This window comes from Trachinotus anak, unplaced genomic scaffold, assembly GCF_046630095.1.
Source record: "Trachinotus anak isolate AG129_WGS33_773 ecotype Australia unplaced genomic scaffold, CSIRO_AGI_Tana_v1 ptg000011l, whole genome shotgun sequence".
NCBI lineage: Eukaryota > Metazoa > Chordata > Actinopteri > Carangiformes > Carangidae > Trachinotus > Trachinotus anak.
The window spans coordinates 4,507,569-4,530,641 of NW_027273862.1; the positions used below are offsets into that span (position 1 = coordinate 4,507,569).

At 41.2% G+C, this 23,073-nt stretch overlaps 1 protein-coding gene across 2 annotated transcripts in view; it reads left to right on the top strand.

Annotated features, from left to right (window-relative positions):
* Positions 1-23,073, top strand: part of itfg1 (integrin alpha FG-GAP repeat containing 1) — a 156,532-nt gene that overhangs the window by 116,394 nt on the left and 17,065 nt on the right. For both annotated transcript variants that reach the window (XM_071489191.1, XM_071489190.1), the window contains exons 13-14: positions 5,308-5,351; positions 9,683-9,761. In XM_071489191.1, the coding sequence (XP_071345292.1) occupies positions 5,308-5,351; positions 9,683-9,761 (123 nt within the window). The remainder of the gene's footprint in view (positions 1-5,307; positions 5,352-9,682; positions 9,762-23,073) is intronic.

The window sequence follows — 23,073 nt, forward strand, 5'->3', positions numbered from 1 at the left end:
TCACAACTGTGCAAGATACTGTCAAGACACTTTACAGATGTGTAGTTTAGATCAAAAAGAAGACCGAGTTCAACGATGGTCGTGGTCTGAATGTCAACTTGTTGACGGGCGTCACAGCTGATAACTGTCACCAAAACTAGACATGGCCCGACATGCAGTACATACTAATGAGCAAGGCAAGTCTGATTACAGAGCCTAACTTCTGCTTGTCATTAAGTTAGCCATAAATCCCCGCACCCACCAGATATTCAGGTTCTTGGCAAAAACACCCAACACTTTGTTCAAATTTGTACCTCTGACCACATCTGACTTACTTACCACAGAACAAGCTGCTGAGACAACACAAAGACATCTTGGTCATTTGTTTGTTTTTTTGGGGGGGTTTTTTTTGGAAAATGAGTGCTGTCCCTCACAACTTGTGACCGGCCAGTACATATTCTAAACTGGCTTAATTAGAAAAATAAAGAATTAATTTGGATGCAGTAGTTAAGCCTATCTCGCAAGGCCAGCTGATCCCTTCTTTAGGGATGTAAGTTTCTCAGCAGGATAGTGTCTTCAGCAGTGTTTGAAAACCACAAAAGTGGTTTACCAATAGGAACATTCTTACATGTACAGCCATTTCCAAGCTGATTTTATAACCTTGATGAACATCGATAAAGACGACTGTGCTGTGATTTCAACTATATTTACTTGTGAACCATGAGTTGTTGCTAGGCACTTTTTTGAAATAAAGTCACTAAAGGTGAATAATCAGTTAATCTGGTGACAAAGGTGCTAGATTGACAACGCAGCTTTTTTGTGCCAAATCATTTTGAACGAGTAACAACCAGTAGAGAAACATCATCGCTTGGCCGACAGACCAACGATGCAAATGTATTACTTAATCACACAATATTCGGCCGACCAACCTGATCACTCACTCACTCACTCACTCACTCACTCACTCACTCACTCACTCACTCACTCAGTGGCAGACCCATTTATAAGGCTGCCCTGCTGCTGTGGTCCAACCAAAAAAGAAAAAGACAGAGTAGACACTTCTGCGCAGCCTGTTGATGAAATGCTGCTCGCTGGCTGACTCGGTGATGAAAACACAAACACACACACACAGACCCACACAGAGTACACAGACCAGTTCGTCCTCCACTTGATTAGGTTAGTCCTGCGAAGGAGCTGCCATCAGTCTTAATATTACACTAGAAAATAGGCTAGCTCAATCTACTAGAGGCTGTGTAAGCTGTACTGTTTTGGGGTGTGTGTGTGTGCGTTTGTGAGAGAAAGACTTTTGTATTGGCAAGAGACAAAATGTGTCGCCCACAGAATATGTGAGAGCTGTTCCAGGGATCTTGTTTTAGCCATGGAGGAGCTGTTACACACTTGTTATATGCCAACCAGAGATTGAAGTATGAAGAACAAAGCAGCCTCATAAGAAACACTTGATTTGAGTTTCCCTTCTCTGATAAGTGTCATGACAGCCTTGCCTAGACACACACAAACACACACACCAAAAATTCTCACCCTGACACACACTCATCTACTTCCTGGAGCGACGCTGTGCCCACCGAGTTGTGAAGGACGTCCACATTCATGCAGTTTATGTCCATCTTTTTCTGTCTCTTTCTTTTTATGCATCAATGAATTAATGTCATGAAATTCTCAATATAGCATGTGTGTGTTTCCCCTCTCACAATTAAATTGATAAATGTCTCCATTGCCTGAGTATTCAGTGGATTTGTAGACAGTTGGCTGATTCTTCTTCCTTTTTGGTTTTAATTTGGACTTTATTAGGTGTTTGACAGGAAATGAAAAGGAGACAGGAGGACTGGTATGAGAGAAGGTTGCTCTGACAGTCTTACTTCCATGTGGTGCCAAGTGTGATTTAGCTTTATGACATCTACACTGGAAATTAAAATGTCACAAAAATCTGGTTGATGTTTTCTGTCACCAAGAAACAGATTGCCATGCAAATCAATTCCTCTCAAATTTGTTCATTTAAATTTACATTAAACTCCTTCTCTCAGTTGTTTCCCAATAAAATAGACAATCCTGACAGTTCCTGATCAGTTCCTGGCATTTGTTCCTGTATTTGTATTCAAGCTGCGCGACATTGTTTGTTCCCATTGGTCCTTTCATGCACTGACATCCTCCTCTTTCTCTGTGGTGCTTTGTAAATTGAGGATACATTTCATATCAGTCTTACTCAGGATGTACGATGACTCAAGCTCACAGTTTGTGGTAAAGCCCACAGAGATGCAGAGACTCCTCTGGGAAGTGCATAGATAGTGAAGATAGTTGCTCTGTAACCTCACATTTTTATGCAGCCCTGCTACAGCCTTTGTCCTATGTGCACTGTTCTCTTTACAGATAATCCCAAATGAGACTGACTCCAAACAAATGGCAGTCTAATCCCTCTGTGTTATTGATTTACAGTGTCGGTGACAGCGGTGCCTGTAGCCTTACCTCAAACATCATGAAATTCAAACAAGTGATGAATAATCTGATTCTTTTGATTTATTGATCATCGATGTCCTTCACAGATGACTTTGGTCCAAAGCCTGTGATGTGACGATGAGGTGTTTGCTCAGAGTTGATGAGCACGATAATTACACGCAGGGCTGTTTCTGACCTCTTTGGTGTACAGGGTCGAACTTCCTTTGGACTTTTAAAGGCTTTCATCTTTTCAGATTCAAATACCTAATGAGTATTTAGTTTTATTCAGCTTTATTCAACTTTACTCAGCTTCTAGGGCTCTACGGTAGCCAGAAACAGGTTTAGGAAGTTACTGCAGTTACTAAAGACGTTATATTCTCATTAAATGATAAATGGCCTGTCGTCACTGCAGGCCCGTTTTGACTTGAAAAGATTTTGTAGACCAAGCAACCCCTGATTGATTACTGATGTGATTACTGAAAGCCATGTTATATGACAACAGAACAAGCAGCAGCTGATGCAGTGTGGTCAGTAGGGGTCAAGAAATACATGTTTATCTTTGATGGGCGCTCCATCTGAATTCCACTTCAGGCATGTACTTAATAAGCTTGTGAACTTCAAAGCAGTAAATATGCTTTTGCCACACATATGCCATTTCTTTTTAAATCAAAGCTTCAAAAAAATCCTCTTGTTTATGCATACAAAGTGATGGCAGAAGAGTTACCACATAGAGGGAACAGAGCACATGAAAATGGTGCAATGCTGTCATCAACTCTGGACCACTGCTGCATTTGCATACAGGGTTTGGTGTAATTGGCGTGTAGGAGGTATTTGTGTTTACCGTATTAACCATCTTAGTTTAGGGTATTAGCGATCTCACATTTGCTAATTAGCACCAGGCACGAAGTAGCTCAGGTTAATAGGAATCTCATTAGCTTTACAGTTATTTGGTCATAAACAAAAGTTTAGAGAAAAAATTCAATTTTGACCTGTTGATAGAGCAAGATGAGCAGGTTGGTCACTGATCCCTGGTTCGCCACTCAATCCCCAGCTCCTTGAACCCAGGGTTTTGTCAGGAAGAACATCTAGCCTAAAATCCTGTCATGTCATATCAGCTGTCCTGATGGTGTTCTGCTGTGGCAACTAATAACAGCAGCAGCCAAGAGGCAGCAACAAACTACGTTATTAAAATGTATCTGTATTTCTACACAAACTTTCATGGGAATTTGACATCTTGGTCAAAGCTACAAATGTCAACCTCAGGATGGCACTAAAGGGAAAATCAGGTGAATAGTATATGTGTCTTATATATGTAGACCATTGAATAGCTGCTGAGGTATTTCAGTCTAAAAAATAATAAAGAAATATACAGGACAAAAAATTGCACAATTTAAGTAAATTTTCCATTGGATTCATTTATTTTGTTGTAATAGCTAATCGAAGCTTTGGTTGCCCACAGTGAAGTTTGAAATCTCATAGTGAAACTGGAGGTCTTGGCTGATTGTTGTAGATACCCCTCACAAGAACACAACATGGAGAAATTTGAAATGTTTGTATGATTTGAATGGCACATCACAAGGTGAGCAAGAGGAAAATACAATAAAATAAAAAAGGTTTAAAAAAAACTGGAAAAAATACAAACAGAGTGGGTTGTGGGTTGACACTAGTGTCTAAGAGTTGATGTGTATTGACGCTTTAATTGAAAGAGGAGCACATTTGTTCTGTGAAACAACACATGCTTAAGAAAACACTGTGTTGCCCTTCAGATATACTGCATTCAAGCTTTTATGAACAGTTGCCATTTGTTAATGGTGTGCTGCACACTTCTATTAACAGAGGAACCATGGTGATGAGTGAATGGCTAAATGTGGACAAAAACAATTGGGGAGCTATGGAGAATATTGAGTTTGACTAGTTGAACAGAGATCATGTAAAAGGAAACATTTCACATTTGACTATAGGTCACTTCTGCATCCAGAGTCACCTGTCATTTTGCACACCAGCCCATTTTAAACAGCCTTTACAAAACTGAAAAGCTTTAATAAAATAGTTCCACTGCTCGCTTTTTTTCCAATGGGTTATTGAGGCTGACTGTACAGGAGATGTTTGTAATTAACGTCTGTAGAAAGTTGGTGATGAACCATCCAGTCCTGAGGCTTTACCTGCCCACTGTCTATACAATGATCCACTGTGATGTTCCCTTTGAATGGGTGCACTGAGTTTGGCTGTTGTTTACTACAGCACCGGGTACAGACCTTATTAACAGAGTATTGGGCTTCAGCGTGACTCCATCAGGCAAATCAAAGCAACCTAGACCCAGAACCCTATTAGTATGCAAATAAAGTCACTTCTCTAATGACTGATTAGCAATTCAGTGGATTTTGTCCTTGCTTCACTTGTACAGACAAATAAGTGAAATGCTTAGTGCGTGTGCATGCACGCACACACAGTGTTAATAGTTTGCACATTTATTTTTTATGTTTCTCACAGCAAGCAATTTATTTATAACCCTCCTTCCCTCCCTTCTTTGATTTTCTTCTTTTTTTTTTTTTTGTGTCTTGTCAACGTCCGCCTAACAAACAGAAAAGATGATTAAATGGTATGAAATACAATGCAAACGCTAGGTAACACACAGGCACAGTTAATATGAATTGGATTTTTATGTTCTGGTTGTCAGCCACAATGGATTTTGAGTCATTGTGTAAACAAAGTTTATTTCCCTGTGTGAGTTTGACTGCTTGATGTTTGATACATGTTGATACAGTGGCCCTCGGGGCACAGACACAGCACCACCACAGCAGCAGAGTGTGACATTGTGCTGGACATTTAACACATGCTGAGTATCATGTCTAACTCTGGCATCTCTGCCTTTCTCAGTGCTCAGCGGCCTCTGCTCCAACGACTGCCCAGATGATGTGAAGGTAAGAAATCTGTCTTTTGGTTTGTCCACTTTTCTAACGAAGGCACAAAAAGAGGATTGTGTGGTAAAATTGTTTCTTATCTGTCCTGACAGCTGACCAGTCTAACCAGGTGTGTCTGTCTGGGTGCACTTATCATTACATGCATAAATCTTTATCCTCCTCCAGACTCTGTATTCAGCAGTTCTTAGAGAGAGAGAGAGGGAGAGATAGATAAATACCACTGCTGCCAGCCAAAACGTTAAGGGAATATCAACTTTATATTCTGGAAATTAGGCGAGGGAATTTGAATGGATGATGTGTATTTTTAACCATATAAGCTCCTCTTTATAAGCACCTACCTTTTACTGTGGCATGAAAACACAGAAAATGGAAACCACAGAAAAAAAGAGGTTTGGTTTTCTACAGTAAACCAGCACCTGATTTTTCACTTGCTCAACTCCCACTGTGTTTCATTCTCATCCTAGTGGTTGGCATTTTCCAGTACATTTTCAGATGGATGGATGGACAGATAGCGATAGATAGATAGATAGATAGATAGATAGATAGATAGATAGATAGATAGATAGATAGATAGATAGATACTTTGTTAATGCCTTGGGGAAATTCAAAAATAAATAATAAATGACATTTTCCACTGAAATATCAATATCTGAGAATTTTTCAATAAAACAAATAAATAAATTCCAGGTTTGCCTGATTTCCAGCTCCTGTCCTTGGTAAATATAGTTTTGTTGCTCATGGCCTGTTGAGAATGGGTTGTACTAATAATTTTATAATAACAGGTATCCATCCCTAGTTTACTCTCAGATTCAGGAAGTTTATGAGATATTCAAGGTCTGCGTGGGTGTGATAAGCCCACACAGCTCTTATTAGTTTGATACACACAAACTTTTGCAAGGTTGAAATAGGCCTCTCACAGAGGTGCCGGCTTGGCCTTAAGTTGCTCTTGTTGCCCTAGAATTTGTCTCAGTAAAAAAAGCTTGATCAAGAAAACAGCACCAATACACATAAAGAGAGGTAACAGCAAAATATGCCATGTTGTACCACTCCTTTACAAACTGTCTCATCTCAAATCAGCACATTGAAGACTATTGAAATCTAGATCAGATAAAGCAATTACAACCACCTTACCAGCCTTACTCATTTCACTACAGGGTCCTTCATAAAGGAATAGAATTTAAATTAGGTTAACACCCTATGATAAAATATATTCTTCTCCATGACATCATATGATGGCTGTAGCTGCTAGTTTCATTACAGAGTAATACCGCTTTCAGACAGCTAATGCATGTATGACAAGGGTCTACTCTACTACTGTTAGCATGTGAGACTCCAGTCTACAGTATGGTTCTTAAACTTAAATGATTAACCTGAGAATTGTAATGAATTACATCCAATAATTACCAGATGGATAAGTTTCAGTTTCACATCTGTCTCTTGCAGTCTCTCTTGCTTTGTGACAAGTAGGGTAAATGATGTTCAAAAGTCAGCATCTTTGAATTCATTTCCATTCCTGGTCACAACCTGCATCTAAATTGGGTGTAATATTTTGCATTGGAATGAACCCATTAACTCTTACATATTGCCCTTTTGGAGTTAAATGTACCCATCATTTTATGAAGCAGTTAGCCTTAAACAGAGATGGGACCAAGTCATTGTTTTGCAAGTCAAAAGTCTCAAATCTTTCCACTCATGTCCCTAGTCAAATCCCAAGTCCTAAACTTTGGGGTTGAGTCCTAAACAAGTCATAATGTGCTCTTCACCAACTATGTACATGTGCAATATCATCAAACAAGAACACTAACAACAATAAGCATTGACATAGGTGGTGACACTGGAAAGTTGGGTAGCTAAAGTTTGCTGCTTTTTAGTTGTGGTTTTTGAATTGGGATGTGAGCTAGCATCAGAATATCTGACTGAGGTGCTGGGACAGGGCGGGTTTGTTGTGCTGCTACTTTTAGTTCTGATAGAGCAGCGTTTCCCACAGATGGAGGATGTACATGTTCTTCACATGCCCTCAGTAAGATAGCTGTACACAGAGAAGCCTCGAGTCTCCACTGCAGCACACGCAACTCAGGCAGGTCGTTCTAATAAAATCTATATGAATGATTTAAGTTGCACTTTGATATTGGAAAAAATGAATGAATCCTGCAGATTTTCTTTTACTGCACAGCACCTTGTAAACCAGGTTTCAAAAGTTGCTCTTTAAATAAAGTTTACTTACCTGGTCTGTGCACCATAACAAAAATAATAATCACAAAATAACACTAGTTAAACAAGGACTATAGTGAAGGGCTGTGACTTGCTCATCCTCCCAAAGTCAGGATGACAAGCTGAGCAGATTTTTTCTTTATCTTATCCATAACTAGTCCTTTTTCATTACGAATGAATTGTACTTTTTTTAATTATTTGCAAAAAAGAATAAATTCAGATCAGGGTTGGAGTTAATTCACACTGAAGCGCTCTGGCGGCTGATTGGTTACAACACATGCATGTCCACAGTTTGATTCTGGCCAGACCCTTGTTGCAAACCATACCCTTCCCTCTTTCTCTGTCTCTTCACTGTTGACTTTAAAATAAAGGAATGAAAACCTAAAAGATTTCCACAAAAAAATGCCACAAAAAATGGATATATAGCATAAATACAATGAAGCATAAAGTCAGTAATATCTCAATGCGAATTTCCCCACTGTGGGACTAATAAAGGCGATCTTATCTTATTTTATCCTATGGAAAGAAGTCTGAAATGTCAGTAAAATAAATGAAACACCTGACATCCAAATACTGAGTGAAGTTTAGAAAGAATGAAAAAGATCAGTCAGTATCAGTCCGTCCTCTGTCCTCCTCTGCTGCTGGTGTGAATCACTACCTGCAGTTACTGTGCTATATACTGACTGCTTTCACTTTAGCTTTTTCATGACAAGTCACTATTATTATAACCAGCTCGCTGTGGTTGTGTAAAAGATACCTGGAGACTCACTTTTCTACATGCTTGTTGAACAGGTGGTTTGTTAAAGTGCTTATTGGCCTTTTAGAGTGCAGTTGTTGTCAATTTACGTCACCTGGTCCGGACACCGCAGCCTCGGTGCTCTGCTGTTTGCTTCATGTGCTTGTATGCCCCGCCCCAGCAGAAACAGTTGGAGGACAAAGAAGCAGAGTGACCATAACTGATAAAATAGAAAATCAATATGTGCCTGTAAATGTTCATATCATGTCAGGCCACCACAGACAAATCACTGTATGGGAAACACTGCTTTTTAATCTTTGGGCCTGGCGTGAGGTATCAAAGGCTCAAGTCCAAGTGAAGTCACGAGTCATTTGTGTTAAAGTTGAGTTGCAAGTCTTTCTTTTGATTTAGTCATGGGGAGTCTAAAGTCATCAAACCTGTGCCTCGAGTCCACACCTCTGGCCTCGAGCACCTGTTTTTCATCCAACGTCTGATGCCCGTGTGTAGGAGGATGAAGAAATGTGACAGAAATAAGGCAACCAATAGCATCGCTCCTTATACAACCTTTCAGCAGCGGAAACCCTTTTGCAAAACACATTAGCTTTGGCATCAACAAGAGGCTGCTGGTATTGGAGCTGTTTTGGTTTCCTGTCTGTCTGCTCCTCCGCCTGCTTGTTGTCTAACTGAAAGCTATGATAAATGCAGTAGACGAGTGGAGCTCGTGGCTGTTTCTACTCCGCTCCTCTCCCATCCATCAACCCCGTCTATCTTTTCATTTCACTCTCCCGCTCCTTTTCTTCTTAGTCACACCTCTTTCTTCGTCTGCTCCTCTGTGGTTTTCTCATCTCTCTCTCTCTCTCCCTCTTTTTTTTTTTTTTTTAAACCTCATTTCTATTCCTCTCTCACCCGACCACTGAGTGTCACAGCATAAATGGCCCACTCTCTTGCAGTGTGTATGTTTTCATGCGTAACCGTCTCATGATTAGCTGATTTAAAGCGAAGGATGGCTCAACAGATCTCTTCATTAGTTGACATCCTTTCATACTGAAGAGATAAGACAACCTCTCTGTATCCGCCCACACAGACACACAGCCGTCACACTCATTTATGCTCAGTCAGATTCAAGCCAGCTAAGTCAGACATTTGCCATGTCACCCAATGAAAAATAAAACTAAACAAGTGCTCAAGGTCACTGTGGTGACAGCATGCCCGTCTCTCTGTCTGCCCACTCGTGCTTTCTGTGTTTCTGTCACCCCTCCCTGTTTTTTCCTCCCTGTCCTCTTTCGCCCTCTCTGACAGACAGCTGATGTGAAAAGGTATTTCTAAGATGTCAACATTTGTCAGTTTTTTTTTTATTTGTGCTTGCATGTGTGTGTTTTTACAGCCTTTTGGTGTTAACCAGCCAGGTCCCTATGTCATGTACACCACAGTGGACTCCAACGGCTACCTGAAGAACGCCTCAGGTAAGCTCTTTCTTTTTTTAATCTCCTTCCATTGTAGCTTTCAAGTCTTATGCCAAACTGCCCAATTACATGAGAGAGAATTGCCAGAGAGGAATTTGTTTGTCTGAAAATGTCTCTGCCTGAGCTTTTATACCTTTATGTCAGGTTTATTAATAATTTAACCTCCTAACAGTGACAGCTGTCCTTAGTCTGGCTGAACACTGCAGGGTTTGTTTTGGAGGACTTTAAGAAAGTAGACAATGAGAAGAACACAGACGTATTGATTTTATTTTCTTGCTTTCTGTTTTGTTTTTGTATAAATGAGAAAATAGCTTCTGTGCCTCACAGACAAAGGCTGAAACAGAAAGGGCAGCTAAAGAAAAAGCAACAAGAAGGTCCTTCCAAAGAGTGGTGTTACTGAAAGGAAAATAAATCACTTTGATAAGGCTCTAATCCTCACTCCACAATGCCTCTGAAGTGTGAGCCTAGTTCACTCTTATTCTACATCATTTTAGGCATTGTTAGATTCTGAATTACTTTGCTTTTCCTTTTTACTTCTATAAATGTAGATCTCACTTGTATTTTGTAAAATGCTGTAATGTAATATATGTAATGTTTGTCACATCAGGAGTGCACAATTCCAAATATCTCACAATTTGATTCGGTTTCCATTCTTGGGCTCAGGATTTGATTCAAAAATGATTCTCAATGGTCAGAGGTGTAGTTCTATTTGTTTAAGTACCGGAGCGCAGCTATGACCCAAAGGTGCATCTCGTTTCAAAGGTGATGTAAACACTGTTCCTAAGGTGGCAACTTTACATGCATCAGTCAACTATGATCAGCTGTTAGACTTACTTTATGAGCAGTTTCATCATGTTGAGAATATGATCCAGCTCAGTAATATCAGAAGATGCTATGAAAGTAATAGGTTGTAATCAGCGTGGTGTTCAGCAGCAGGTGAATGAACACAGGTAGTTTGTGTTTTGAATGATTTAATTTACTTACTTGTGTCAGGCAAGTGAGGCCGCTTTGGAAACATCCATTCAGAGGTAAAGTTGCAGTGCAGGCAGAGGTCAAGTTAAGCTAACAGGGTAGGCTATGAAAACGTAGCTAAGCTATTGGTTGAAGTTTGGAAATCAGTCAGTGCAACTTAAATGCCAATATGACAACTTTAACTATTTCATTTGTTTCTATTAGCATGACATACACTTTAGCATGACATTGGATCTTTAAGTGCTTAAAATGTATATGAGGCCTACAGATAACATCCCGGTTGAATTACCTTTTTCTTTACTTTTTCCATTACTCACACTGCACTTCCTTCTTGCTCACGCCAAGGAGGCGTATCTGGGCGTAAACCGACATGGCAGCATCTATAGGAACTAAAACTATGCCAGTTTTTACTTAAAAATATGAATGGATTTTATCGGGTGTGTGTAATTTAAATCGTTTTATTGCACACTTCTATGTAATATAACTAAATTTTAAATAGGAAAAATAATATTCAACAATTACATGTCAGGATTCAGTTTTAAAAGATTAGTGCAGCTTCTCCAGCCTCATCAATCACATATGAAGCATAGCATTAGTGCAGTGGTGCTGTCTATGGGATGCAGTTCTCTCTTAGAAAAATATAGTAAAAGCTTGCAGAACACTGGAGAACTTTTTCCTCTGAAGTTTCTTCCACACTCAACAGGCTGTAGCTTATTCTTTTTTTTTCTTCTGATTTAAGTCCAAAGTCTTTGAGCAGTGTCTATTTAAAAAGGCACAATCTGTGACTTCTTGAAATGATGATGAGAGATGAGTGGGTTTTGTTTTTTTAATCCAAATTTTCAACTCTGAATTTCATTTATTCTCAAAGGGCTGCTCCCTCTGTTATTATTAAGTTAACATCTGGATTTGTTCCAATTCACCCCCTCACATGGACTATGACTAGAATTTTTGATATTTGTTATGTTGTTGAAAGCTGCACAGGTGGAGAGAGAGAGATGCACTGAGATATAAGTGGAGACATTGAGGACAGCAGTGCTGTGCTGTATTAGCCACAGTTAACCTAGTTGACGTTACGCTGTGGGAAGGACAGAGAGCTGGATGAGGACAAGATGCACTGACAGCCTGGGGTCAGGGATATATATAGTCTGTGTGTGCATGTGTATGTCTGTGTGCAACATAATCCCACTTTGTCAGATTCCATTGTTTCATTTATCAGTTGGCACAGTTGGAGTATACACATATTTTAAGAATGAGTACACAGATCACAGTTTAACATCATTATTATTTTGCCACCATAAGACAGCTTTAAGCTCCTGGCTATAAAACAGTGCTCAAACGAATCCTCCCACGACTGCAGACTTTTCAGTTAGGTGCTCTGTGTCCGAGCCCAGAGCACTGAGTGGACAAACTGTCACCACTAGCCGTCCTCTATTTAGTTGTCTCAAACTGTGATGAAACACACAGTTTCATTCCCTCTCCACACACTCCACTGGTTTAAGACCTGCAGTTGAATGAAAAAGAGAAACAGTGGAGAGCAAGGGAGAGCAGGGGAGGGCTATCACCACCTGCACCCACACCCACTGCAGAGAGGATGGAGAGTGATACAGAATCCCACTGAATGTGGAGGCGGTGACAGATTTTAAATCACACAAAAGTGAAACGCTGAAAAAAATCTAGTTATTTTCATCTGCTTTTGAATTTTACTCTCAACTACATTTATAAAAATTACCTGAAACACTGGCAGTTATCAGTTTACATGTGTAAACATTTCAAAGCTTTAAATGATTTGCAGTCCTAAATGACCAAAAGTATGTGGACACACATCTCCTAGGCAGCAAAATGTAAAATGTAGCCTCTGCTCTTCTAGACAGGCTTTCAACAAGATTTTTACATGTTCCCATTCAGCCACAAGAGCATTAGTGAAGTGCTGCTGATGGTGGATGACAAGACCTGCCTTGCAGCCAGCCTTACATTTCCTCCAAAAGGTGCTGGGTTGGGTTGAGGTTAAGGTTCTGCGAAGGCCAGTCTAGTTCGTCCATGCTGAGCTTGGAAAACACTTGTCATGTCAAAATAAGAAACTGCTGACACAAAACTGTCTAAAATATAATTGTATCACCTCAAACTAAGGGGTGAAGCCTAAACTATGAAAAATGACTATAGACCAAAGCTTTGTGGACGGGGGTCTCGACGTGCCTCTGTCCACATACTTTTGGATATCTACAACAGGTGGCTTTAAATACTGGATATTATGGAGAGTGAGACTGGTCTCGACTTGGGTGGATTCTGCAGTTCGGTCTGTTTTTAAGCATGAATCTGAAACTCCTCATTAATTCACCTTCAGTCTTTCTTACCTGTCTCTCAGTGTGATGAACAAACAATCTTCACTATCTACCTTCAATAATTCAGTATCTGAATCAGCTTTGTAAACTGCTAGATATGGTCTAACGATGAAGTGTGTCAGGGATGGCACGCTGGGCCAAAAATACGTCAGCCAATCAGTGCAGTGGATTATAAATATTGCTCCATTAATGAACCAGTGGGTTTGAAGACCAGCACCATGTAACTGTGAAGCACCTGGTTTGATTCTTCACAGGGACCTTTCGAGCAGGTCACCCATGTTTCATGAAACTCAAATATCCCACACAAAAGATCATTTTGATAAAAAAAGGTATCTTGTATTTTTCACCACGTTGCACTCGGTGGATCTGCTTCATGCAAAGAGCAGATGGTCTTGATGTTTCCTCCATTCAGTCAATGCATGTCTGTGTGGAGAAGGTTTCCGGGTCCCCTGCGTGCCTTTATGTTCCTGGTTTGGTGATGTTCAGTAAGCGGAATCCCATCTATTTAACATTGTACTATCCTGGCGTATTACAGTCTGCCCATCATAACTCCAGCTCATTTTTTCAGTGTGTGTTTGACTCATGTGCATGGAGAGAAGACAAGAGCGAGAGAGTAGCCAAAGGCTTTGCCGGCACAACTCCCCAGACCCCTCATTTAGCAGCAGCAGAGTGCTGCCAGGGAGCAGGCTTCGTGTGTGTGTGTGTGTGTGTGTGTGTGTGTGTGTGTGTGTGTGTGTGTGTGTGTGTGTGTCTGTGTCTGCATGTGTGTGTGTGTGGGTGTGTGTGTCTGCGTGCCTGCATGTGTGGTGATTTAAAGTGTATTTATTCTGTAGCTTGTAGCTCGGGGAACAGCCAGCGAGGCTGCCAGAGATGAGCAATGATGGGGTGCACACAAACACACACACTCTTTTACGCACACACACAATGTCTGGGCCTCTCCACTGGGGCCCAACGATCTTCACTTACCCTTCACCCTCCTGAAAGGAAGAGAGAGAGGAAAGGAGAGATTATAATATGCTGAGAGAAAGATACAAGGACTGAGGAGGCACCGAACAGAGCGATGAGAGAGAGATGAATGGTTAAAAAAAAAAAGGAAGGAAATAGGTCGAAGGAGATCAGGGGGTTGGTAGGATGAAGAGAAGAGGAAGCTTGGATGTAGAGGACAATACATACTCATACCACACTAACAGGACATACAGTACATGCTGTATCTACAAATACGCTCAGACATATTATAGTTATAATGTCACTGCCTGAACTGGAGTAAAGGTCAACAGCAATACTCACAACATTTTCTACTGTCACAACTCTGACTGTTTTGTGTGTCTGTGCTCTTGTGTGTATATGCATGTGGGAAATGCATCCTGTGTGTGAACCTGTACGAACACTATGTGTGTGTTCATGCATTAGTCCAAACTCACACAGATTCTTAAGTGTGTGTGTGCGGTGTGTTGTGCAGTATGTATGCACGAGTGCTTGTGCGTACCCCGACATCTGTCTCCTCGTGACCTTGTGTGTGTGTGTGTGTGTGTGTGCGTGTGTGCGTGTGTGCGTGTGTGCGTGCGTGCGTGCGTGCGTGCGTGCGTGCGTGCGTGCGTGCGTGCGTGCGTGCGTGCGTGCGCACCAGACAGTGGTGTACCAGGCCCCTTACTAAGCAGCTTGGATGGATGAGCATGGACTGTGTTTCTGACAACACCACACCTCATTATCAACTGACTCCTGCTGAGACAGAGAGAGAGACAGGTGGGGTGGTGGAGATGAATAGTTGAAGTAATTCATTAACAACCTTTTTATTCCTCTCTCCGCCACTGTGGACACTCTAAGAGACACTGAGGTAGGAGAAACACCTCTGGGTCCCAGCCCACACACGATCATCCAAGACCATTTATCTTCAGACAACTAGGGAACAGGGTTCAGAAGTAACTTGTAACTTTCAACAACAAAAGCTAGATTATAATCAACAGTCAAACAGATGAAGGGAGGCCACGGATTTTGTTATCACCACCTCGGATATTAGATGGGATTTAACATATATCCACAAACAATATCCCTCCACCATTTACAAATTCATTTTTCTCATTTTTCATCTACTCTGCTCAAAAAGTTGGCTTCCCTTTGCTGAAAGTGGTTCCACTGCTTTAAATTTATCAGACAAATTGAGTGTGTTGTCACCTTTAGTGTGGTTGTCTTCTGACTCACAGGAGTCCCAAAAAAAATCATCCTCTCTTTAAAAGTAAGAGAAGGGAAAAACAACCTCTGGTTTATTGGCCACTATCAGGAGCAATGATGAAGCAGAGTAATAACATAATTTGCACTGAGCTGTAATACTTTTTAAACCTTCTTCAATGCAGTTTACCGAGAGCAAAATATCAGGAGCACGACTTTGTCTTTTTTTTTTTTTTTTTATATAGTGACATTAAAAGATGTCTAAAAATAATGAAAATCAGCAGTTTTCTACACAGTATTTTGATATATGACTTATTTGTTTTGTACAATGTCATTTTGGAAAAATTCTTTGGCTCAAGAAGACATCATCAGTACATCACCAGTTTCATTATGCATTCCCACTGGGTGTGACTCACAGGAAATCATACACTGGCTTCACAAATTATTCAGCCCCATTCACTTTCTGCACTATCTATTGTGTTTTAGATTCAATTTTAAATGGATAAAATTGCCATTTTTTTCCACCAATCTAAACTCAGTAATCCATAATGATGACTGAACAGAACACAACGAGACATGTTTTTAGAAATTTTTGCGAATGTATTGAAAACCAAAAGCTAAAATCTCTCATTTACAAAAGTATACAGACTCTTAATTCAGTACTTAATAGACGCCTCTTTTGTAGCAGCTACAGCTTCTTGGTTATCAGTGGGTTATAACAGCATTGGGCGTTAAGCTGCTACACCACCATCCTCAGCCAAGGCCATCTGTCATCAAGTGTTTCGACCCCTTACTCAGTACATTCTCAAGATGGGGGGTCTGCAGTGGTGATCAGTCATTACATGTCTGTGGTGGGTCTCCAGCTACCACTCTCTCTCTTCATCCACACCCAACAGAATGCTTGCTCTGCAGCCACGGAGATCTTCTGCACTGCTGTTCTCAGTGTTTGTGCTGTCACCCCTAGAGCAGTAAACATCTGCCATACAGACTGAGCTGGAAGGCCTCTACATCCCACCTCCACTGGAAATAGCCATGCTTGCCAGGCTTGTTTTCAGCAATCAGCCGTCTAGATGTCATACTTGGCTTTTTTCCTCTCATTGGGCTTCATCTCCCCTGTCTTCCCAAGGCACGGTCAGTTCTACCATGATTATCTTCTTGGTCTTTGATGACCACAGGAGGATTTCAGGTCTTGGTGACAATATTCCTTAGACCATCTCCCACATTTTGCTGAACCTTTTTGATCATACCACCTCCCAAGGCACTTAATCAGGTTCCCCCTTGCATTGTGAGTCGGAAATTGCTGTGTTACCTTCCCTTTCTTGTTAAGTCTTTACAAGGTTTGCCCACCTGAATTTGGGCTGTTTATCCTGTTCTTCCAGGCAAATCAGATTGGATGGGAAGCGTCTGTGAACTGCCATCTTCAGGTCTCTCCACAGATGGTCTATAGGACTTAAGTCTGGGCTTTGGCTGGGCCACTCAAGGACAGTCAAGCCACTCCCACGTTGACTTGGTTGTATGCTGAAAGGTGTACCACTGCCCCAGTCTCATGTATTTAGCTGCATCCATCCTTCCTTCTATTCTGACCAGTCTCCCTGTTCCTGCTACAGAGACCCCACCCATAGCATGATGCTGCCACCATCATGCTCCACTGCAGGCTTGGTATGAGCCAGTTGATGAGCAATGTCTGGTGTTTTGCCAGACATAGAGCTTCTGCCCAAACAGTTCAATCTTCCTTTTCTTTGTTTTCATCAAACCAGTGATTCCTTTTCCTCAAGTCCTTTAGATGCCATTTGGCAATTTCCAGACAGCTTGTGATATGCCTTTTACTAAAAGCTGCCTCTGTCTAGCCTTTCTACCATAAAGGGTTGATTGATGGAGTACTGAAGAGATGGTTGATTCAGCAGGTTCCCCTTTCTCTGCTCTGTTAGAGTGACCGTTGTATTTGTGTATGTTCTCAGTTACCAGTTATTGACCTTTGTATCACGACCGTAACTTTTCTGAGAAGTTGCGGAAGACGGTTGTTCTATAAACAGCTATTCAAAGCATTGAAAGCCACTCATACATTTGTAAGGTGTTCTCCAGGGAGATAAAACGGTGTTTAGACAGAATTTCCTTAAAGGAGCTTTTACATTATATGTTATTTCTATTGTGAACTGAAATGTGGTTTGTCCATCAGAGCATATTCCTTTTAAGGTTTTTAATTCAATGCATCATCACTCCAATAAATGTACTTGGATGGAAATCCAGCTATTGCCCGTCATTATATTCGCTTCTTTGAACCCAAGGCATTTGGCAGATCATGCCACCAAGCTGCAAATTGTTAGTTAGCTGTGTCCAGAGAGGGCGAGAGTGACTATGATGCCACAGATTATTGTTCAAAGAGAGGAAACAGAGGAAAAAGGAGGAGAGGGAGGACATTCGAGAGAGTAGTGACAGGAAGTGGGAGGACAGAGAGACAGAAAGAGAAGAGGGAGTGCTCACAGGGAGGAGAATCATAACAGGCTCAGATCAATGTGGAGCTCTCTGCAGACTGTCCAATTAGGCTAATGAGTTCAGGGGATTAGCAATGGCTCATGCATACACATTCAAACGCACACACTCATTGTACATGCATAAACAACCTTTAAAAAAAACACATGTTCACCTGCAGCAAATCACCCACAAAACCTATTTGTCATATCTTAACCTTTCAGACATTTAGAAGATCCAAAACAACATTAGATACAAATTAAAATGGAAAACTGTGTGCGTCTACTGAGCTTTGTTGACTTGTACATTCACTTGAAGCCATTCATGTTGGTTTTTTGCTGCATCATGCTGATACCTCGAGCAGTGTCGTAAAAGTCAGCCTGTTGCACTTACCGTCATACTGATCTATGGCCACAGTACACTCCCATTCTCCGAGACCTCATCAGGTCAACAGTGAGTGTTACCCTATTCTCAAACCATTTTATAGCACTGTGCACGGACAGGTTGGCTTGGAGCACACACAGATTTTGCAATATGGGAGTGAGATAGTAGAGTAGGTGGATGAGAGAAATGAAAAGGGTTGGAAGGGGAGAAAATGAGAGGTTGCAGAGGACAGAAGGCAGAGAGAAAGGGAGTGGAGTGAAAATGAGGGTGGAACAAAAGAAAAAGATAGAAGATGGGAGAAGAATACAGAGATCAGAAGAGAGGAGTGTAGAGGAGAAGGAAATATTGAAGTGGTAGGAAAGGATGAGTGGATTGGTAACATTTCACAGAGACATGGAGAATTAGTATTGATCAGGCTTAGCATGCTCTTTCTCTTCCCTGTTTTTTACACTTTCACCTCCCTCCTCCGTCTCTCCTCTCTCCTCTTTTTTCTCCCTCCTCCAGCTCACCTCTTACTTTCATCTGTCTCTTTTCTCTTTCATGTCTCACCCTGTAACCTCTCTCCTGCACTTTATCACTGTCATATACTGTCCAAAGGCTTCTTAGCTTTTAATTTGTCACTGTTGTTGTCTGACTGCACGTTGATCTGTCTCTAAACCTCCTTGTATTTAAATTAATGAAATGTGTCTCAATGAATTGTGTACATTATCACAGAGTAAATTAAAAGTTAAAATCTACCTGCAGCACTAAGTTTGTCCCAGGATTAATCCTCCTCACTTTGTTTTTGAGGCTGTTTGAGGCCATGTTCTGGTCCAGTTTGAAATATTTCAACAAGCATTAGATGGATTGTCATGAAATTTTCTACAGACACTCATGGTGCCCAGGGGATGAATCCTACTAATTTTAGTGATCCAGTAGCTTCTCATCAAATGTGATCATTAAGTCAAACTTATATCTAACTTATCTAACTTTTTTCATCCAGAGCTTTGACTTATAACCAAATACCTACAAAACCAATGAAATTACACCTTAGCTGTATTTTGTGTTTAGTGCTAATATACATATCATAATATACTAATCTCAAATGGTGAACATGGCAAACATCCATCCATCCATCCATTAGCTATACCGCTTATCCTCGTAGGATTGCTGGGATGGCAAACATTATATCTACTAAACATAAGTATGTTAGCATTGTCATTGTGAGCATGTTTCCATGCTAGCATTAGCATTTAGATGTTTTCAGTTTGCTTTATTCTGAGTATCTGTGACAGTAAAAGCACCAATTATCTGTTATAATTGAGAAAATGAGAGGCTTTCCTGAATGCAATCAAAACTCTCATGATAAGTTGAAGTTACTTTGCCCGCCACATGGATGTTTGACAATCTTGAGTGTACCTGTTATTGTGGAAGCAAATATTCACAATATTATACCCAATGCTGGCAGAGAATTTTTTTTTATTATTTCTTGTCTATTATCAAGTTTCTACTTCTTTTGCAAATCTTGCAGCACATAATCGTCATTCCCAATCTCGCTACTTGGTTTTGTTGCGTGTTACTTGCTGAGAATAGATATATTTATGATCACACTATTCTAAGAAAATGTTCAATGATGTCTTGCTCTAATATGAGCAGATGCTCAGTTCATTCTATATTATTACAGGTAATAATCCACAAGTTTACAATATTCTCTTTTAGATTTTCATCAAACCTTCAAATTCACACACTTGGGACATTTTATTTAGCCATAATCTTGGCTGCCTTATTTTGTTTGTCTTTTCCTTTGACTGTCATTTTTTCCTAAAGTTAGTTTTTGCTGGTTTTTCATCTCTAAATAAGATATGAAAACTAAAGTGGGCAATGACATCACTGAGTGGATGCTTCATGGGCTAAGAACTGGAAATTCGGTGGAGCTTTACATGTGGTGAACCTGCTATTACTATTTTGATTTTAGTAAGGGCAAACAAGGGCCATGACAGCTGTCTGTTCTCACACACACACACACACACACACAGACACACACACAGTGTCATTTTGGGTGTCGTCTGGGCGCAGGTGTCAACATGCTTCAGTGCAGTAGAGAGGCAATGCAAAGCTGGATGGTGATGGCCAACTATAAAGCCTTCTGGGTCCTCAGGCATATCACCACACACACACACAGACACACACACACACACACACACACACACATTCACACCCTCACATAAACGCTCACACACATGTTCCCTCCCAAATCAATGTCCAGATCTTGACACCATTGTATGGCCACTGAGGAGGCTCTCCAGGCAAAGCAGACTTTGTGTGTATGTGTGTGTGCATGTGTGTATATGTGTGTGTGCGTGCGTGTACACTTTTATCCCTCTTGGCTCCACCCTGCATCGCTGCAATTTGCCTCTTTTATCGCCATCAGGGGAGCAAATGGTTTCTATAGCGACAGGCACTAGGAATTTCTCTGAAACCATTTTTTTTGTTCAGTTTTGAAGCTCAGGGGAGTGGGAGGGAGAATGTGTGTGTGTTTGTGAGAGAGAGAGTGTGCGTGTGCGCGTGTGTGTGTGTGTGTGTGTGTGTGTGTGTGTGTGTGTGTGTGTGTGCCTGCACAGGCCAACTAAGTTTATGACATATTTAATTTCTTGATGAATCGTTTGGATCATTACATACACGTATAAAGGGGTTTGCAGATTTTTATATAGTACGTTGTCACTTTAAACAGTCGTGTTTTATGTTTAAATTCTTGATTTACTCTAGATGTTACACTTTTTATTGTCTTAAAATGATATCATATTTCCTTTTGTGTCCATAAACACACTTGACTCAGTTTCTGGCTGATGCTACACCTCACTCTGTCGCACTGCTTGTCTGTAGAAAGGTGGTAAAACCTCCAGACAGGCCAAGGTTTTGCATGAGGATACGTGTCATCAGGCCTCACCAGATGGACACACATAGACACATTAGGATGTTGTCGCTCCGTCAGAGGCATTAATGTCCTCTCTCTGTCTCGGCCCAAAGAACACAAACCACTGAAGGTAAAATGTAATCAATGTATGCTCATTCCACACTTCTACATTTAAAATCCTTTCACAGGCACATGCAGTGCCCTTAGTTTGTTTCAGTCCAGTATGGCAGCTCAGTTTGTCAGTGAGTCAAGCCTTTTTTTTTTTTGTATTGTTGTAACAGCATAGCTATATGAACATCGAGTGTGGAAGGAATTTGTAAAACCCAATAAGAATGCAGTTTGCTCTGTCATGCTGACGATGACACAGACTTTCTCTTCACTCACAAGTGGCTTTACAAAGATGAACAGAAACCTCACTCTGCAAAGTAAACGGACCAGCACCAAGTTCTGTCTGTGTCCGTCCGTGGCTTACAACAAATATTTCATTACTATTGCCTCTGTGTCAGCTCCACCACTGCTGAAACATTTGTTGCTTCCAATTATCAAAATGTAATCTTTAGATAAATGGTCATTAAGTTTGTGGATCAAAGAAACTGAAACTCTGCAAACATCAGCTCTGCAGCACACACCGCTTAATTGTTTCAGCATTTCAAGCCTTTAGCCTCATGTGTAGTCACCACTTCCCACTTGTGGACCTGTCCAGCTTTCCTGCAGACCCTGACCAAAGCTTGTCTTTGTATCATTATTGTCTTGTTGTGTCTTAGGCTCAAAACCTTTAACCACAGCAGCACATGGTCATAATTATATTTTAAAACACAAGAAGTCAGAAATGTGTTTGCTTTTGATGCAGTGTTAATCACAGGAGAAGCAGCCTCACCAGTTAGGTAGGTGACAGTCATCACGATGTTGAGTCCAGCATCGATTGGTGATGATCAGGTTAAGTCCACTGAGATCAGAGCACCTGGAGACATTTGAGGGACAGAAACACTCACCTCAATTTAGGGATTTGACAGTGATGAATGAAACACTCACATCTTCTTCTACTTTATTCTGAGTATTTTATTTTCTCTCAGAGGAAATCTGTATTTCTAGAAATCTGTGTTTACTTTCAGGTGTGTCTGTGTGTCTGTGTGTCTGTGTGTGTGTGTGTGTGTGTGTGTGTGTGTGTGTGTGTGTGTGTGTGTGTGTGTATGTGTGTGTGTGGTCCTGGGTGTTTGCATTTGTATTATTGGCTTTATGGGCTTTGGAACACTAACTCATTGAATGTAATGCATATTGTGGTGTGTGTGTGTGTCTGTGTGTGTCTGTGTGTGTTGAGAGCTGAATGCACACATACATCCACACACACCATGGCCGACTGTTGGTGCTGCCTTGAATTCTCTTTGTCTCCTGTGAGATGGACTGTGGGCTGTCAGTCATGTGTGTAGGGTGGAATTCCCTGCCAAGGCCTCCACTGGCTCTGCTATAGGGAGATAGGACAGAAACACACTCACACACACTGTCCCTCACACACACAAAGCAGAGACACTCCGATACACTGCTCTGCATAATACCCTTTCTCCAGCCTCCCCATGTTGTGAAATGGCTTCACTCCAGCCGTGGCCACATTTCCTAGCCAGTCTGCACAGACAGACACACACACACACACACAGTACTCAGCAGATGCTAAGCCAGGCTCCCAGCCTGCAACGTAACCCTGCTTGATCCTGCATCATACACACAGACACACACAGACTCTCAGACCCACTCCACCCTGCTGAGTGGCCGGGTGCAAGCCATCCACCGCTTGCCTTCTGACAGGGAGCAGCAGTCTGTCAAAAACATCAAACCAAGGCCGGATTAAAGGTCCAATCCCCTCAAAAATCCGGTTCTGTCTAGCCCGGTGGACGTGGTTCAGAGAGCTGAGCACCAGTGGACTGATTTAAAACGGCTTCCCCTGCTGGATTCATCTCAAAGTAATGCTGGAACACTGCTGCTCCTCTTTCTGTGGGGCAGTCAGTGCCCTTTTAGTCACTCTGTCATTTGATTGGTGGATGTCAACAAAAAGAAATGACATTACCGTAAAGGCCACTTCATGGTGCATCGTAAA